This window comes from Peromyscus leucopus, chromosome 4 (genome assembly GCF_004664715.2).
Source record: "Peromyscus leucopus breed LL Stock chromosome 4, UCI_PerLeu_2.1, whole genome shotgun sequence".
NCBI classification, from domain to species: Eukaryota; Metazoa; Chordata; class Mammalia; order Rodentia; family Cricetidae; genus Peromyscus; species Peromyscus leucopus.
The window spans coordinates 30775988-30793815 of NC_051066.1; the positions used below are offsets into that span (position 1 = coordinate 30775988).

The window sequence follows — 17828 nt, forward strand, 5'->3', positions numbered from 1 at the left end:
CTGGCCTGGGTCACAGCGAGGAGCAATGAGTCTCATCTAAAGTCTCTGCTCTCTATCCCAGCAAACATGAGCTGGGCCTGCCGAGTGTGCTGTTAGTCCTGCCACTAATGAGGGCTTCTCTGTGGAAGCGTTGCTGGCTGGTGTAGCTGTTGAATGACTGAGCTTTGCAGGCCTTATTTAAACTCAACATGTCACTCCTGCCCCACCGCCTACTACACTCCCAATTCTGCTCTACCCACAGTAGTTCAACATCCATTTATTCTTCCCTGACAACGGGACTTGAGTCTCCTCCCCAACTCTCTCATTCGGTGAATCACTCTGCCAAGGGCATAGTCCTACTTAGTTTTCATTCATAATTGAAAGACACTCAGTAGAAGAAAATGGCCTAGCAGTTCCTGACTGAACTCCAGCAGTCACTGGTCTTGAAGTGGAAGTCTTTTACAGCTCTTACCCCTGGGCTCTGCGTCACTGAGGGTGGGGATAGCCAATCATGGTTACACGAGCTGCAGGCTCTGTTTTGTTTGGCTGTGGAAGACGAGGGCTCCTTCCTCATCCGTAATGCACCAGCTGTACATGTGGTTTCCCAGGTTTGCTGGTATGCTACCAAGAGCAGCACTGTATTTCCATTTTGAGGTTGTTTCCAGGAATAGGTGTAAATCGAGTAAGTAGTGCTTCCTGCGTGTGGGTGTCAGGGATACAGTTAGTGCGTTAGTAAAGATGATTCTCTCTTTGTTCCTTGCATATTTGGTTTTGACTCTTGACGTGTAACGTGTCAAGCCTCCCAGGACAAAGCTTGACTGAGTCTGAGTCTCCAAACTGGGAATGTGAGTCCTGTATCTCCCACATGGGGAAGAGTTATTTCTGTATGGTCTCATTTTCTTGCTTGGAAATCTAAACTTTGGGCAAAGAATATCCAGTCTTGTCATGAGCCTCCATGTGATATGGGTGCACACATTTCAAACAACCAGGGGTTGTGGGGTTGTACTTGGTCTTGGTAAACATTCGAGCTGTGGAGAAGGGTTCCTTTCTGTAGAAGGAAGCTCTAGCAATGTCAGTGATGTGGCTTCATCTTCCTGGAGACAGAACAGACTCAGGAGTTCTTCATATAGTGTGATTGATTCTGACTTTGGCAAGAAATCGTATCACTGATTGTCCATTTATTTTCTCTTTCAGGTTTGGGTTTTAATAATGCATATCATGGGTGGCTGAGGCTGTAGATCAATTTATAGAGTGCTTGCTTAACATACACCAAGTCCTGGGCTCTCTCTGTAGCACTCCATAGTCTGGGTGTGGTGGCACTTACATGTAATTCTAATACTTGGGAGGTGGAGACAGGAGGATCAGGAATTTAGGGTTATTCTTGCCTCTAGTTCAAGGCTAGTCTGGGATACAGTCTCAAAAACCAAACAAACACAAACAACCTCCTACCTAAACAAATAAAGCTTGAAAAAATGCAACTCCTCTCTTGGACTGGAGAAGTGGCATAAATTACTAGAATCTTGCCTAGCATGTACAAAACCCTGTCTCTACCAAGCAAACAAACCTCAAAGAGGATTGTATCATGATGCATAACTATATCCAGCACTTGGGAGAGGCAGGAGAACCTTAAGTTTGGGGCCAAACTAGACTACACAGTGAGATGATTTTTTAAAATGCTAAGAACCCCAACGGATCTTTTAAATGCAGATCATGCTTTGATATTTAACATTTTATAAATTACAAAGAAATTTTTGGTACATGTATCTCATGAAAAAATAACAAATAGGGGCTGGAGACATGGATCAGTGGCTAAGAGCACTGACTCCTCTTCCAGAGGATCCAGGTTTGATTCCTAACACTCACATAGAAGCTCACAACTGTCAGTAATTCCAATTTCATGGGATCTAATTCCCTTTTCTGACATCTTTCAGCACCAGATACATACATGGTACATAGACATGCCTGCAGGCAAAGCACTCATATACATAAAAAAGAAAAATAACAAAATAAAAATTAGATTATAATGATAGACTGTATAGAATCATTTAAAATCTGTGAAAATGGGATATTTCATTCATCTCAAGTTAATTTACAAATACCATAATCTGGATGCCTGATAAAGCAAAAAATCATTTCTCCATTATTCTGTAGACTGGAAACCTGAGACAAGGGTGCCAGTATATAGTTAGCTGGGTTTTGGGAGTACTCACTTTCTGGCCTTCACACCTTCCCCAATGACCTCATGTTGAAAAAGATTCCCCATTTCTTCTTACAATCCTGGGGGATTAAAACATTGTATACTATAGGACTTCATTCAGCTGCACTCATAATGTAATTAACTCATAAATTGGTTTGTAAACTCTTTATCTACAAACAGTCACATTGAGTATCAATATACACATTTGGGCAAGGGACAGTTCAGTTTGTAACACTCATACTGTTCGGTAAGTTTCTGTATCTTTTAAAATCTAGCTTAATAAACCAAACATGGTGGTACACACTTTTAATCCCAGGAATAGGGGGCAGAGTTAGGTAGTTCTCAGTTTGAGCCCACATAGTCTACAAAGCAAGGTCATAGAGACGGCCTGTCTTGGGAAACAAAACAAAACAAAACAAAACGTCCCAAAATCATATCTTAATAAAGGGTACAACTGTTTATTTATTAGTTGGTTTGTTTGTTTGTTTGGTTGGTTGGTTTTGGTTTTTCGAGACAGGGTTTCTTTGTGTAGCCCTGGCTGTAGAACTCAGCATGTAGAACATGCTGACCTCATTCTACTCACTCTGTAGAACATGCTGACCTCAAACTCATTAGATCCACCTACCTCAACTGGGATTAAAAGCATGTGCCAACAGCACTGTCCAGCAAAAGGTACAATTCTTAAATCCACTTTTGCATATAGTCACTTGTGTTTTTGTTGAAGTGGGAGAAGAAAATCCAGCCCTATACAAATACAGAGCTAGAGCATGAAGTATTTTAATAGCATCATGTAGTAGTCATCAGTATTCTTCTTCACTAGTATGGGACCAGCAATGCATTTTAAACGCTGGTTACAGGTGGATCAGAAGCCATGTTACTGACTTTGCACACAGTGTGCCCAAACCCCCTTGCCTGTCTTGTACCTTAATTTGTAATTTTGCAGCAATATTTAGTGGTCATTTGAAAACACTCACAGATGCTATAAAAGGCCCACAGAGTCCTTGATGCTCACAAACCATTTTGAAGAACCGCTGCCCAAATCCATTATCCATTGGCTAGAAGGGGATCCATTTGGCTAAGAGCAAGATTCGCTGATTAAAGTCCAGTGAGTGTATGGAAGCATGTAGGAGAAAGGTGAGATGGGAGCCATTGTGGAATTACCTTCAAGCATTTTCATGTTGTTGGTCTGAGATATTTGGCCAACCTAACATCAGGTCTTTGTAGTCAAGGGCTCTGAATCCATGGTTAATGTTTGTTGGATTGAATTTGTGGGGAATTGAGTGTGGGGAGAGTATGCAGTGTCACCCTGGGTCTCAGAGTCTGTGCTCAAAGTGCTGCTCCAGACCCATGATGTGCGCTGCTATGGTTGACAGGGCATGCAGCCACCACGAAAGATTGCCGTGTGCTCCTCCAACCCTGCCCGACCTGACTGGGGTGTGCTCGGAGGACGCGCCTGATGAGTGCATAACGAAATGAAGAGAGGACAACACTTAGGCCTCGTTGAAACCAAAGAGATCCAGTTGGATACTGGGCATACTTCTAAGCTAAATCATCTATGATGTGGTGTTTATCTGTGGATGCTCGTGCACTCTCTGCAGGAGCGTGTGACATAGGCTTCTCATTTAAGTTGTGATGTGTCAGTCTTTAGAGATGTCCCTAGCCCTTCTTCTGCCAAGATTTTTGATGTAGCACAGTAAAATGCACACATAGAAATTAGTTCTGGATGCTTTAGGTGTCTGCCTCTGAACATCTGGATGTTTGGAAACATCTGGAAAAGACTGAAGTTTTCACAGGAGTGTTTAGTATTAGTTAAACATCAGCTTCTCCTTCCAGTGTCTCTGCAGCCAAGACAGACCTATGCTTCACTAAGAAGGCTGACAACACTGTAGACTCCATTTTTATTTTGTTGGGGTGAAGTTGTTCCATTTTGAAGAGTTCCAGTAAGAGCATTTATTTCTTAAATTCCAAGGAGCCTCCAGGAGGTCCAGTGAGGGGTCTGCTTCTATCACAACAGCCATTTGGAGTCTATGTGTGAAGGAAAAAGTCCTGGCAGCTTCAGAACACCTTAGAACAGTGGTTTTGTTGGGCACTAAGGGTCAGTAACCATCAGACTGTGGGTGTTTGCAAGAGAAGGTGAAAGATGCTTTTCAGCTAAAAATAACTATAAAATAATTATTTGCTTCATGAGGCATTGAAGAAGAAAATGGAACTTCTGTTCTCTAGCAGGCCCAAAAGGGGCGTCCAATCAGGCATAACAGAGGTTGCCTCTCCGTGATGCTTTCCTGCAGGGAGCCCTGCAGATCACTTACTGTGGCAAGAGAGAAAGAAAGTATTGAGGCAGATGCCAGGCAACAGGGCGAGAAGGAAACACTTAAGCGAGGGTCCCTTAAATTTATAGAACTAACTCAGAAGCATTTACAGTCAGGCCCTTAGCAGGCTGTAGTGTGTGTGTGTGTGTGGGGGGGAGATGGGTACCCGCACAGATAGTCTAGGAGTTCACATCTGACTGGCAAGACAATTCTGTTTATTATTATAGTGATGCCTTCTCTCCATTATGAGCCTCCAGGGAAATCATCCCTAGACTCCTCCCCATCTTTAACGATAGTTTAGACCACAGTCCTTGGCATCCAGATCCCTGGGTTACTGCACATGTTTTGGAGTCTTTCAGAAATGCCTTTAGCAGACGCTGAAGAAAAGGGTGGTGGCTTGGGCCAGGATTACGCTTTTGCTTGTTTCTCATTAGTGAGGCTGTCTCAACTTCCCATGGGAGAGGCTGCCTTATCTGAGCGAGGCAGGATTTATCTGCTTCCCCAGTGGAAGAGAACCAGCTGGGCTGAGCTAGAGTTGGGCCTTAATGCTTGAACACTCTAAGTCAGATGTTTTTCCCCCTGTCCCAAGATCCCAGTGTGCTGCCCAGGAGAAGGCAGTAGACCCACATGAGAGGGATTTGCAAAGCCTTGCCCATGAGTGCTTGATTTCTACCACTCCCCTGAGTTTGGGAGTCCGCTATAGCCCTGTAATCTTTATGGCTTCTTTATCATTAATTGTTCTATAATTCTTATTTTCTTTATTTTTACATTTTATCCCCCGGACCCCCGTTGTGTGTGCGTAGGTTGGAGGACAACTTGTAGGAATTGGTTCTCTCCACGATGTAGGTTCTGGGAATTGAGCTCAGGTATTCAGCCTTGACAGCAAAGTGCCTTTACCCCCGGAATCATCTTGCTGCCTCTACCCCCGTGTTTTCATAAAGCATGGCCTGAAAGCCAGCAGTACAATCTATAACTTCAAAGATATGAAAATTAATTGCCTGAACTAACAGAGCAGTCGCTGTATGGCCCAGGTTTAAAGATCTCTCTCTCTCTCTCTCTCTCTCTCTCTCTCTCTCTCTCTCTCTCTCTCTCTCTCTCTCTCTCTCTCTCTTTGTTTTTTGTTTTTTGAAACCAGGTTTCCCTGCGTAGCTTTGCACGTTTCCTGGAACTCACTTGGTAGCCCAGGCTGGCCTTGAACTCACAGAGATCCGCCTGGCTCTGCTTCCCGAGTGCTGGGATTAAAGGTGTGCGCCACCACCGCCCAGCTAAAGATCTTATTTAATGTGACAGAGATGCCCCATTTCTGTCCTCACAGCACCTCACTCCCAGCAGTGTTAGAGTTTAAAGATACAAAGAGGGGAGGAGCTGGGATCTGTGGGTGGTATGTAGAGTGAGTAGAAAATTTCTTAATAAAGAAAAATGAAAAAAAAAAAAAAAGATACAAAGAGGGGCAGCTATGTTAGGCAGGATCCCACAAGTGTGGGTGGCCAGTGACTGCATTAGCAGATTAAAGTCTATGGTCTGAAGTTGGAGGATAAACATGTTCATATCACTATGTTAATTTAGGTTGATGAATTTATTCACATTGGCTTGATTGGTCAGTGTCTTGGTTACTATTCTATTGCAGTGAAGAGACACCACGGCCAAGGCAACTTATAAAAGAAAGCATTTAATTAGGGGCTTGTTTACATTTTCAGAGGTTTAGTCCATGATCATCATGGCAGGGAGCATAGTTGCAGGTAGACAGGCATGGTGCTGGAGCCTTAGCTGAGAGACAGAGAGAGACAGAGAGAGGCAGAGACAGAGAGACAGACAGACAGAGAGTGACAGAGAGGCAGAGAGAGAGAGGGAGAGAGAGAGAGAGAGAGAGAGAGAGAGAGAGAGAGAGAGAGAGAGAGAGAGAGGAGAAGGAGGGAGGAGGAGGAGAAGAGAAGAGAAGAGAAGAGAAGAGAAGAGAAGAGAAGAGAAGAGAAGAAAGAAGATTAGGCATGGCATGGGCTTTTGAAACCTAACCTGCAGTGACACATCTCCTCCAACAAGACCACACCTGTTAATCCTTCCTAAACAGTCCACCAACTGGGAACCAAACATTCAAATTTATGAGCCCATGGGGACCATTCTCAGTGAAACCACCACACAGTGATTTGTAATGAAAATGCCCCTTAGTTCATAGCAGAGCACTTGCTTCTCAGGTGTGTAGGCTGTAGTTTGTCTACTTATTTACTTGATTCCTGGTGGTCCCACTCCTAGCAGGGACCATCTAATTCCTGGTGGACTAGCACAGTGCACAGGAGAGCTCCTTTGAAGTCTGTTTAGCCGGTCCTTCTGAAGCCCCTAGAGGCTCTCCATATAATCCTGCCTCCCCAGGTCCTTCCCGTGGGTGCGGAGAATTGAGCCAAAGCCGGGGGAGGAACCAGCAATATAGTGAATGTGGAAGTCAGGAATGGTGCCAGTTTTTGTGGCACATGCCTTTAATCCCAGCACTCGATAGGCAGATGTGGGCAGATCTCTGAGTTCTAGGCCAGCCTGGGCTACAGAGTGAGTTCCAGTCCATTCAGGGCTGTGTAGAGAGACCTTCTTAAAAAAAAAAAAGGTCAGGATTATCAAATTTTAGCTACAACAATGTACTTTAAATCAAACAAGAATTACATTTATTTGTGTGTGTGTGTGTGTGTGTGTGTGTGTGTGTGTGTGTGTGTGTATGTATGTCCGTACACATGATTATGGATATGTGTACCATAGCATATAACTGGAGGTCAGAAGACAATCCTCTTTCTATAGTGTAGAGCTTGGGGATTGAACTCAGATTGTTAGGTTTGGCAGCAAGCACCTTTACCTGCTGAGCCATCTTGCTGGCCCCTGGAATAACTTTTTCAACTTAAGTGTTTTTGCATCTTACATTATGTAGGTCTTGTGGGCAGATGGAAATTTTATTCTGTGATACATGGCATGCACATTGAATTGAATAAGAATGGCCCCCAAAGCTACACGTCTTTATCCTAGCACTTAGGAGGTAGGACAGGTGGATCTTTGAGTGGAACTGTTTGAAAGGATTACAGGTTTAGTAGTCACATCTGTGTGTAGATATGCTTCTGGTGTAGGCATATGCTTTGTACATTTCTGCATGTATAGGACTGTGTGTGAGTCCAGGTCTTACGGCACACATGTGGAAGTCTGAGGACGACTTCATGGAGACAGTTCCCCCCTTCCACCTTCATGTGGGTTCTGGGGTTTGATCTCCAGTCATCAGGCTTGTGTGGCAAGTGCTTTATTGCTCAACCATCTTGGTGGCCTTTAGCCATATGTTTTGATGACTCCTATCATTCTCCTGATGGCCGACGTACAAATGCTGAAAATAGTGGGAAACCAACATCTTGTTCTTTCACCAGTTTTCTCTAACTAGGCCAGTTCAAAGCAGAGAAGAGGTTTGCTCTTTCAACCATGTTGGTCTCATTTTGACCCAGTATGTAGGGTGGTCCAGATGTGAGCATCGTGCTAAGGAACACAACTTCACTTTGATGTGGGACACAGCATTTACCACTCTTCCCACACACACCTTCCTACTTCCTGTGGGATTGTGAACTACACTTGTTTAATGACTGCTCCTATCACACAGACACACACGTGCGTCTGGTTTGCATGCTTCTTCTCCCACAGCAGAAGTGAAGGAGGCTCTGCTTCCTAGGGATCGGTGTAGGAGAGTATCACTTGAATTCATTACTGAGGCGTGGTATAGGAACAGTCTGAATCTGAGCATGCAGGAGTTTCATGGTTTCCTATCCATGTCAGTGGCATGACATCGTGCATATTCACCAAGCAGCTATAAATAGGAAGGTATTAAATTCATTAGTTTTGGACATGCTTATCTGTTTCACAGCACTCATGTTCTTGACCTGGATTTCTTTGCTGACAGAATGAAGTATTCTAAAGACAAACATTCAAAGCTCTTTTTAGTATCCATTTCTGTTGTATATACCAGGATACCACAATGCTTTGGGGGGCATCTTTACCATAAAATTTACTATTGTTTCTGTTGTGGTTTGAATAAGAATGGCCCCCAAAGCTACACATCTTTATCCTAGCACTTAGGAGGTAGGACAGGTGGATCTTTGAGTGGAATTGTTTGAAAGGATTACAGGTTTAGTAGGTGTGGCGTCTTGTAGGAGTCTGAGTGACCTTGTTGGAGGAAGTATGTCACTGGGGGTGAGCTTTGAGGTTTCAAAAGCCCATGCAGCTGGGCCATGGTGGCACATGCCTTTAATCCCAGCACTCAGGAGGCAGAGGCAGGCAGATCTCTGTGAGTTTGAGGCCAGCCTGGTCTACACAGTGAGTTCCATGATAGCCAGGACTGTTTCACAGAGAAACCCTATCTCAAAAACCAAGCCAAACAAAACAAAACAAACAAACACCCCATGCCAAGGCCAGAGTCTCACTTTCTCTGTCTATGGATCAGGATGTACATCTCAGCTACTGTTCCAGTGCCTTCCTGCCTGCTGCCATGCTCCCCACCATGATGATAATGAACTAAATGAAACTCTAAGCAAGCCCTCAATTGAATGCTTTTATAGGAGTTGAGTTGGTCATGGTGTCTCTTCACAGTGACCACAAGAATCTCTTTGCATTAACTACTCATGTGTAATTTGTCTTATTGCTGTCTATTCTTCCTTTCTTCTGCCATGTAAAATCCATTCTCTCTAATACCCCAGATGGAATCCATGATTATTTGTGTGTTACCACAGTGCAATGATGCCTTGTACCTCAGATAGATCCCAGTTCCCCGTGATTCCCAGAGACAGTAACTCAGCCTTCTTGATGTTGGTCAAGTGCAAGTTGAATGGATTGAATTGATGGTTTAGCTATTTGAGCTCTAACTGGCAGTCAAGAGAGCTGGAGATTTAATCAGTATATGAGTACATGAGCCACTGGTTCCCCAAAACTGGCCCAGAACCCCTTGAATGCTTTAAAAGGCACAGACTGCCAGTCTCTTCAGTGCAGGGCCTCAGTCAAGTCCCGATTTAGAGCCCAGGAACCTGCTCTTTTTAGAAGGACTATCGGAGATATTGGTAGTCTTAGTTAGGGTTTTTATTGGGTTGTTGTGATAAAACAACATGACTGAAAACAACTTGGAGATGAAAGAGTTCCTTCAGTTTAGTACTCTCAGTGCATACTCCCATTGTGACGGAAGTCAGGGCAAGATCTCTAGGTAGGAACCTAGAGCAGAAACTGAAGATGTCATGGAGGAACACCACCTACCGTGTTGCTCTGCCCGCTTTCTCATACAACTCAAGGCCACCTGCCCATGGGTAGCACCGCCCACTAATGGACCAAGAGCACCACATCAATTATTAATCAAGAAAATGCCCCGCAGGCAGTCTGATGGAGGTAGTTTCCCATTTGAGGTTCCCTCTTCGCGATGACTCCAGCTGGTCTCAAGTTGACAGAACACTAGCCAGCTCACGGGTATACATGCGTCAAGTGTTAGACACCCGAGTGTAATCCTGCAGTAGTTAATAGTTGTGCTTTTATATTGTGCAATTATATTGTTGTCATAATTCTGGAGAGATTCAAGAATTGTCTTTCAAACTCTATTTTATGACTTTAAAAAGTGTGTGTGTGTGTGTGTGTGTGTGAGAGAGAGAGAGAGAGAGAGAGAGAGAGAGAGAGAGAGAGAGAGAAAGAAAAAGGAAGGAAGAAGGAAGGAAGGAAGGAAGGAAGGAAGGAAGGAAGGAAGGAAGGAAGGAAGGAAGGAAGGAAGGAAGAAGAAGATATATGTATGTGAATGCCTGTGGAGATCATAAAAGGGGGTGAGATTCCTTGGAGCTGGAGTTTACAGGTGTTTGTGAGCCACCCAATCTTGGTCCTTGAATAGAACTTGGGTGCTCTGTAAGAGCAGCAAGCTCTCCTAACCACTGAGCCACCTCTCTAGCCCTGTAAAGTGTTATCTTCAATGCAATATATCTATCGGAGCACTTTGAGATCTGTGGGAGTGAGTGCTCAGGCTATCCGGTAGGGACTTGGTTTGCTGCTCCGTTGACCTTTCCTAGGACTATTGGATCTTACCTGAGTGTCACACTCATTAATAAATTAAAGGAGTCAGATTGTCAAGTCGCCTTTTCAACTTCCTAACGTTCTTTGATTTGAAAGGCTTTGCCCTTCTTGAATTGTCTTCTCACTGTCCCAGTGGCTGCTGCCGCCTCTAATTTACTGCATGCCTGTATGCTCAACAGAGCATGTGTAGATGTAACCAATCATCTTATTAAAATAAGAGACACAGAGCCAATGTAAAAGAGAAAGCCGAGAGGTCAGAGCTCAGAGCTAAAATCTTACCTCCTGCAGTGCTCCTAGCTTCCCTGAGAGAGAGCTTCTTCCTGTTTGTCTGTCTTTAAAAAGTCTTTCTGTTCTGCCTTCTCATTGGTTGTAAACCCAACCACATGACTGCCTCGTCACTGCCTGTAAGTACCGCCCTCCAGGTCTTAAAGGCGTATGTCTCCAATACTGGCTGTATCCATGAACACACAGAAATCTACCTAGCTCTTCTAACCACCACGCTCTTGCTATGGCTCTAATAGCTCTGACCCCAGGGCAACTTTATTTATTAACATACAATTAAAATCACATTTCAGTACAAATAAAATATCACCATAAGCATGAATCACTGTCTACTTCTTAGGAGATCAGGGAGCTGTTCCCTTCTAAGATGGCCTCATTACTGCCATTTCCATCCTCCCAACATCAGACCTAAGCAGAGCACTCTCCTGAGAATAAACTTGGAATGTTGGGGACTCTGCTGGAATGTGCAGGTTGTAAATAGGACCCTTTCCATGGCAAGGCTTGGGTATTTCCCTCAACCGTGCAAGGGCAGACATGCTGATGACACAGTTGGGGGAGCAGCATCTGCACTGCCTGTAGTTCACACCGCTGGTTCACACCACTGGTTCACATCGCTGGTTCACACTGCTGGCTTCCCGGACCTTGACCTACACTCTCTGGAGGGGCCAGCTGGATGTAGGGCAGGCCATCTGGGCTTAGATCTCTGTCCTCAGCCTATCCACAGCATCACAAGGAACCATTGTCCCTTTAATGATATTTTTTTCTTTTTAACCATTCGTGTTGATTTATGTGCTGTGTCAATGTGCTCATGTGTGCACATTATCCACAAAGGCCAGAAGTTACACGTGGTTGTGAGTTTCCATGGGGTGGCTGGGAATGGAAGCCTGGTACTCTGCCGTAAGAGCAGCGAGTGCTCTTAACCACTGAGCCCCTGCTCCAGCCTCCATGGGCTTTTAAAATGATGCTTGCAACTGTCACTCCACCCCAGTGGAACTGTTGAGTTAGACTCTCCAGGGACAAGGCATAATTGACATTAGATTACTCCCTGTTGGAGACTCCTCTCTTTCCTCCAGTGAGGCCACAGTGTTCCTCTGTCTTCAGAACTTTTTTAAGGCAGTGCTGTTATACCCAGTGCATTATGCACCACAAGCAAGGAGAGAAACAATACTTAGGGGTTCCAAAGATTTTAATAAATTACCACACAAGTGGGTCACTCATCGATCAGGGCTGCAGCACAAGGACTCAGGAGCCTCGTTTCTCCTGACAGCTCCAATCAGGGGCAGAAGCAGGGTTTATAAGCACAAAATTCATGTATTTGTTGCCAAGTTATAGTTACAACTTTCACCAATCAGGAATCAAAGATTAGGGACTTTCCTTGTGTGTTCCATCATTATCAACAGACATACAATGCAAGCCTTTTAGTCCAATCAATCAGATTTATTTGTTCTTTCTGTTGTTAGGAACAGCCATAATGTTTCTAGAGAATTAAAGATGCATAACGACCATTTCTATGGTTTAGGCAGGAGTTTGGTTAGCCATTGGAAAGTTCTCAGCTCCCCTAGAGCTTGGGACCCTGAACTTTTATCTCACCCTGCAGGTAAAATGGAGTCTGAAGTCAAAATGGCAGTATTTAGGCAAGGTACTTTTGCCTGCTTCCTTCTGTGTGTTAGTTAGTTAGGGTGCGAAGAGACACCATGACCGTGGCAGTTCTTAATAAAGGAAACAAAGCTGAGGTGGTGGCTTACAGTTCAGAGGTTCAGCCCATTATCATCATGGTGGGCATGGTGATGTGCAGGCAGACATGGTGCTGGGGAGGTGGTTCTCTACCATGGTTCGTGGTAGCTGAGAGTTCTTCATCTTGCACAGGCAATAGGAAGTGGTCTCATACACTGGCTGGTATCTTATGCATGTATGAGACACCAAAGCCCACCTCCATAGTGACACACTTCCTCCAATAAGGCCACACCTCCTAATATTATCACTCTTTGGGGGCCATTTTCTTTCAAACTACCGTAGGCAGTTCCAAGTAAATGGGGAGTAGTGATCCGAATCCTGTAAACTCTGATCTGTTTTGCAAGCCTTAGTCTTGTTAAGATGTGAAGGGTGAAGGCTGTTCACCTGGACTTCCCCAGAATCACTGCTGGCCCAGGAGCCTCTTCTAAAGATCCACTTCAGACTCTTGTCTGTGGTCCCCTCTGACGGTCTGTTCTTGTAAAATGTGATGGCAAACAGCAGTAAGCCTGTCGTTACCCTTTGTAAAGGGTATGTTGATAAAATTCGTTGTATTATCTTCTCTTCAGTACAATTCGACAACTATTGAGACCTTCTAACACACTAAGTATTGTTCTTGATTCTGAAGATGTAAGAGAAGTAAACAGATGGCATTCCTATCTCTGAACGTTCTCATTCCCAGTTGTCTATAGTCCACATAGGATTTGCCACGACGGAAGTAAATGGCTACATCATTACACCATGAAATGCCAATTTAGGAGAATTCTTGAGGGTTTGTCTAGATAGCCCTAGGATTACAAATGAAATCAGAGTATGTGCTCATTAACATGTGTAGCCTAATTTGGCATGTATATAGTTCAAGTAAATACTCTCAGAAGGCAGAATGAATTAGCTAGTAGGTATAGGGTTTGGTTTCAGCAAAACTACCCAAAGACAATGTCAGAATTAAGACTCATCCTTGATTTTGTGAGGGAGTCTTCAGAGAGGTATTATTTGGATATAAACGTTTGACTGTTTTTACTGCCTGTCTTTAATGTTCGTGTACATGTACCACACCCTGGTACCCTAGAGTTTTGAGTACTTTGCCTGTTTCTTTCACATGCTCAAAGGAAACATTAATTTGAGCTAAAATGTATGTGATTCAGGCTGGCAGGGTACAACTTCATAAATCACTGTAAATTTCTATATCCACCTTCAATGAATGGATGAAGAAGAACCGTTCCCAGGGTGTTCTTTTTGTCCTGTAATCACTGTGTTGTAATTATGCAACAGTGTCATGCGCTCAAATTATTCGAGACAGACCTAAGAGTATGGTCAGTTTTCCTTACAAGGAGTTTAAATACCAAATTATTTAAATCTTTTAGCATCTCTTCTGAAGTGTACTTTGGTAATGTAGGAAATCTATAGCCAGTTTTTGACTGTGAACTCTATTATGGATACACACTAAAAACCTTGGGGAAGAGCAAGACCCTGACCGAAGAACACATGTGGTAACATCCAGACCATCTGCAAAAGACACCAAGGACCCATGTCTGGGCTGCTTCATGCCTCCATTTGCTAGCTAGCAGCTGGCTTTGAAGAAAAGTAAGGAGTGTATAAAGGGGAGAGAAAAAATATTCTGAAAGTAATGGTTAGTACTAAAATTTCTGTAGCTAGTTTTGGAATGCTTATGTTTGTAATGTCATATGCATGATAACAATGTGTCTTTCAGGTCTGTGGAGAAAAGCAGCGCTTTGAGAAGTTGATGGAACATTTCAGAAATGAAGATAATAACATAGATTTTATGGTGAGTTATCTTGGTACTACATTCAACAATGCAAACTCAATTTCAGCACTTTCTCCCAGAAAACACATGCCACACTCAGATCGACACACTACAAAGAACAGGAAAATGAGCTCAATAATCTTCTATAGAATGTTTTCCTTTATCTGTATGCTCCCTTTGTGGTGCTCTTTCAAGTTTTACTCATTTGATTAAAGGACAGAAGTGCTAATAATTTATAGCAGACAAAAGGGAAAGTCATGCAGTTGGGTAAAGGAAGTCAGGACCTGGTGTGAGTGCCTACAGCTACCCAGCTGAGTTGCCAGCAGTGCTACATAAAAAAACCCTGACCTTTTGCTCTTGACCTCTGTCGGTGCCCTCTCTAGACCACGTGCTCAGAGACTGAAGAGCTTGGCTCTGCTGAGTTGACCATTGGCTTGAGTGGACCCAGTGCTGATGGCCCCTCTTCTTTGTGGCTTCCTTCCTGCTCTGTCTGGAGCACAGTCAGGAGCCTGTGGCTCTGCAGGAGCCCTGAAGTCCTTAGAAAGACACCTGAGGGCGGTTCAGCACTTTTGAACTCCGCCTCAGTCCTCATTCAGGGCTCAAGACAGAACTGCTCCTGAGGTGTCCCGAGCCATTGCTTTCCAGTGCAGCCCCACCTACAGGCTTCGACCTAGGTCAGTCTTCCTAGGAGACTTCTGGACCCAGGAGTGCCTTCTCTGGATCACTTGCCCCTAGACTAGGTATCCTAACAGTTGCTGCATGCAAACCCTGTGCTTTGGAAGCTAAATCATGTTTTCATTTGAATCACAGCAGTGACTATAACGCTTGACACACTTTAGTTCTATCATGTGAGAACTGGTTCCTTGGACTTCAGGTTTGTGTGCATGTTAGCCTCAGCTTCTTCTAAAATCAGGAAGGTAAAATCCTTTAGAGAGCTTTTCTGTTCCGTTAGATGTGATATTTGCTTTTAAAATTATTTTTAAAAATGTTAAATGGTAAAACAAGTGTCACTTACAATGACTTTTGAGTGCTTGTTATTAGGATTTGGAGGGACATTAGAGTGAGTGATGCTGAAGTTGTTGATAGGTGTGTGACTGTCCTTGGGCACTGGCTCATGGCTAGCTTCTTGCCCATGGCTTCTCCAGAGGTGTTCTGGTAGAGCCAAGGCTGAGGCCAGCCTATGCAAGGCGTGTGCACTTATTCACACAATCATTTCTTCCATGAAAATCTTTGGATAGAGTACATGAAAATAGAAGTCTGGTCTTTTTTTAAACTAAAAGTACCCAACTATATTGACTGTATTTAGGCCCTCCCTGTTGGCTATTAGCTCCTACAGCCAAGGAGCCCCTGCCGCTGTGGTATAACCTGAATTCCCCTCTCTGCGAATTGCTGTGATGTGCATTGCCCCCTCCCTCCGCTGCTGACCTGGTCATTTGGGTTTCCTTAAGTCCCTTACAACACTTGTGCCATTTGCATACGCACTGGAACCCATTGCCTGGCACTTTACTTTCTCCTGTGTCCAGGTTCTAAGGGCCTTGTTCCCAGGCCACAGTGTGCAGTGTGCTGTGGGACTCAAGTTATCATTCTTGTATACTATGCTTGGCCCATAGGCTATCATGAAACTCAGCAGACCATTTAGACTTGATTTCAGAAGCAACAAGGAAAAATGTAACAGTCTAGCTATTTCTTTCCAGAAAATGAGGCTTTTGATAAACTTTCATGGGATTTCCATGGAATTTCCCAGTTTCCCAAACAATATATTCCCCATATTAAATGATATAAATTCCTTTAATATAGTATGAGACTTTTTTCTGTGTGTTTTTATTTTTAAATAGGTGAAAAGAACTGGAAAAAAACTGACTTTTTTTCTTTTTTAAGTTTGTTTAGCTAGAGAACCTAAACTGCTTTCTCAGAAAATTCTAGGAGGGTCCCTTTTCCACTAAGAGAATTTCTGCATTTCAAAGCTATCTAGTATATAACTGTTCTAGTTCTCGTGTTGCTGTGATGAAAGGACCTGATAGAAAGCAACTAGGGAAGGAAGTGGTTTATCTGACTTGCAATTCCAGGTCACAAGCTGTCATTGTAGGATACTGTCAGGATACTGTCACCACAGCAGTATCCTGAGCCAGCTGGTCATCACATCACATCACATCACATCACATCACATCACATCACATCACATCACATCACATCACATCACATCAATAATATTTGAACAGGGATGAATGCCTGCTTTCTTATTTGCTTGCTTGTTTTCACATTGATGTCTCTACTCATATACAGTTCAAGACCACTGTCTAGGGAATGGTACCACCTAGAGTAGGCTAGATCTTTCCATATCAGTTAATCAAGACAATCCCCCACAGAGGTGCCCACAGACTGACCCAATGTACATAGACCTTCATTAAGACCTTCTTCCTGGGCTGGAGAGATGGCTCAGAGGTTAAGATCACTGGCTGTCCTTCCAGAGTTCCTGAGTTCAATTCCCAGCAACAATATGGTGGCTCACAACCATCTACAATGAGACCTGGTGCTCTCTTCTGGTCTGCAGGCATACATGCAAGAAGAACACTACACTTAATAAATAAATCTAAAAAACAAACAAACAAAACCAAATTCCAGGTGATTCTAGAATGTGTAAAGTTGAAAATTCACATTAATTATTTCAGTAGCATATTTTAAAAAGAATTAGTTCAATAAAAGCAACAACAAAAAAGTTAAAAGAAATGGGGAGGGCTGGGAATAAAGCTCAGAGGTCAAGGACTTCCCTAATGTGCCTGAGACCGAGTTTGATTCCCAGGGAGTTGGGGTGGGGGGTGGCAGTAAGTGGTTTCCCAAAGGCTTGTGAATCTGGTCCCCGATTGTTTTCCCTTCTTGCCAAAGCCTCTGCTGGATCACGCTGTAGAGAGCAAACATGAGTAAGGCATTGTTCCCGGCAATAGACTGTCAGTGTTGAAAACAGTATGGGGCTGCTGAAATCCATTCCTTTATTTATTAAACTGAGAATGGACTTTTTCCTGAGACAGGTCTTAGGGCCAGCCTTTGGGAGAAAGCACGACACCAAAATGTTTATGATCTAGCAGTTGGGAAATTGCATGAGAAGATGTATGTAGGATTAGTTACTAGCCTTTGGTAAGACAGAGCTCAAAGTGAATTTACTGAAGTAATTACCTTGTAGTGAGGTTCAGCATGATTTGAATGTTATTTTTTTGTATTAATTTTCATATTTTATATGATCTATATCTCTGCAGTAATTTGTACTTTGCTCTGTATACCTATATATTTTTTTAAGAACAGCTTTCTTGAAATTAGATTAACATACCATCTACTTCACCCATGGAAAGTTTATGATTTGGTGTGTGTTAACCATTCACAGTCCAATTATAACCATGTTCATCCCTTTAAGAATCCCTGTGGCATTAAAAATCATATCCCACGTGCTCTACGCTTCAACCTTAAGTATCTGCTATCTACTTTTAATCTCTATAGTTTGGGTGCTCTGCACATTTGATATGGG

At 43.4% G+C, this 17828-nt stretch overlaps 1 protein-coding gene across 10 annotated transcripts in view; it reads left to right on the top strand.

Annotated features, from left to right (window-relative positions):
• Positions 1 to 17828, top strand: part of Fmnl2 (formin like 2) — a 296835-nt gene that overhangs the window by 245593 nt on the left and 33414 nt on the right. For all 10 annotated transcript variants that reach the window (XM_037204787.1, XM_028875642.2, XM_037204788.1 and 7 more), the window contains one exon: positions 14258 to 14332. In XM_037204787.1, coding sequence (XP_037060682.1) covers positions 14258 to 14332 — 75 coding nt within the window. The remainder of the gene's footprint in view (positions 1 to 14257; positions 14333 to 17828) is intronic.